This window comes from Malurus melanocephalus, unplaced genomic scaffold (genome assembly GCF_030028575.1).
Source record: "Malurus melanocephalus ecotype Western Australia unplaced genomic scaffold, MMel_1.1 scaffold_2476, whole genome shotgun sequence".
Classification (NCBI taxonomy): Eukaryota; Metazoa; Chordata; class Aves; order Passeriformes; family Maluridae; genus Malurus; species Malurus melanocephalus.
The window spans coordinates 1-1,333 of record NW_026625708.1 but is presented as its reverse complement, the minus strand read 5'-3'; the positions used below and the strand labels follow the sequence as shown (position 1 = coordinate 1,333).

The window sequence follows — 1,333 nt, the reverse complement described above, 5'->3', positions numbered from 1 at the left end:
GCAGAACTCGCAGCGGATGTCGCGCACCGGGTCGGCGCGGGAGGCTGGAGAGGAAATTATGGGGAAAATTTGGGATTAGGGAGAGGAAAAACCTGCCCAGGATGGGATTTTAGAGCCCCAAATTCCCAGGATTGGCTTCAGCCTCCCTAAATCCAAGGATAGGATCTCAGTTTCCCCAAATTCCCCAAATCCCCGCAGAACTCGCAGCGGATGTCGCGGACGGGGTCGGCGCGGGTGCTGGAAATTCCAGGAAAAATTCGGGATTAGGGGGAGAAAAACCTGCCCAGGTTGGGATTTTACAGCCCCAAATCATTCTGAATAGCTCGGAATATTCCAAAACCCACTGGGATGGGATTTGAGGGCCCTAAAACCCGCTGGGATGAGATCAGAACGTCCCAAAACCCACTGGGATGGGATTTTAGGGCCCAAAATCTCTGGGATGGGATCTCAGCCCCCCACATTTGAACAGAACTCGCAGCGGATGTCGCGGACAGGGTCGGCGCGGGAGGCTGGAGAGGAAATTATGGGGAAAATTTGGGATTAGGGAGAGGAAAAACCTACTGGAATGGGATTTTAGGGCCATAAAACCCACTGGGATCCAATGAGAATTTCCCAAAACCCATTGGGATGAGATCAGAGTGTTCCAAAACCCATTGGGATGAGATCAGAGTGTTCCAAAACCCACTGAGATCAGATCAGCATGTCCCAAAATCCACTGGGATGAGCTCAGAGTGTCCCAAAACTCACTGGGATGGGATCTCAGTTCCCCATCACACAAGCCCCAAATCCCTCAAATCCTCGGGAACATCTCCAAATCCTCAGGAAAGATCCCAAAATCCTCGGGACCATCCCAAAACTGTCAGGAACATCCCAAAATCATCAGGAAGATCCCAAAAATCCTCAGGAAGATCCCAAAACCCCCCAAAATCCCCCCAAACCCCTCAAACCCCCCGTGCACTCACAGAGGTTGAGCGGCGCCATCTCCTCGCGGGCGGACGCAGCCGCCCAGGACGGCTCCGATGGTGGCGGCACCGGGGGCTCCCCGGGCAGGATCCCCCCCGTTCCTCCTCCTCCTCCTCCTCCTCCTCCTGCTGTGACCATCATCTCCCTCTTGATGTCCACCCGCAGCTGCTCGTGCCTCAGTTTCTTGTGCAGCGCCGGCGCCGGCAGCCCCGTGAACATTTTCCTGGCCGTGGGCGGCGGTGGCGGCGGCGGTGACGAAGCCGTGGCCGTTCCCGAGGGCGGAGGGCTCAGTCCCGGGGTCATTTTTTTCCCCAAAGAGGGCACGTGGAGCTCTCGGGGCGGTTCCAGCGGGGCCAGGAGGCTCTTGGGG

At 56.9% G+C, this 1,333-nt stretch overlaps 1 protein-coding gene across 1 annotated transcript; it reads right to left on the bottom strand.

Annotated features, from left to right (window-relative positions):
* Nucleotides 1-421: 421 nt before the first annotated feature.
* Nucleotides 422-1,327, bottom strand: LOC130587801 (protein Wiz-like). Its single transcript, XM_057388771.1, has 2 exons — nt 963-1,327; nt 422-509 (listed from the first exon to the last, which is right to left on the bottom strand). The coding sequence occupies exons 1-2, from the start codon at nt 1,264-1,266 to the stop codon at nt 448-450; spliced, it is 366 nt and encodes a 121-aa protein (XP_057244754.1). The 5' UTR covers nt 1,267-1,327; the 3' UTR covers nt 422-447.
* Nucleotides 1,328-1,333: the final 6 nt, after the last annotated feature.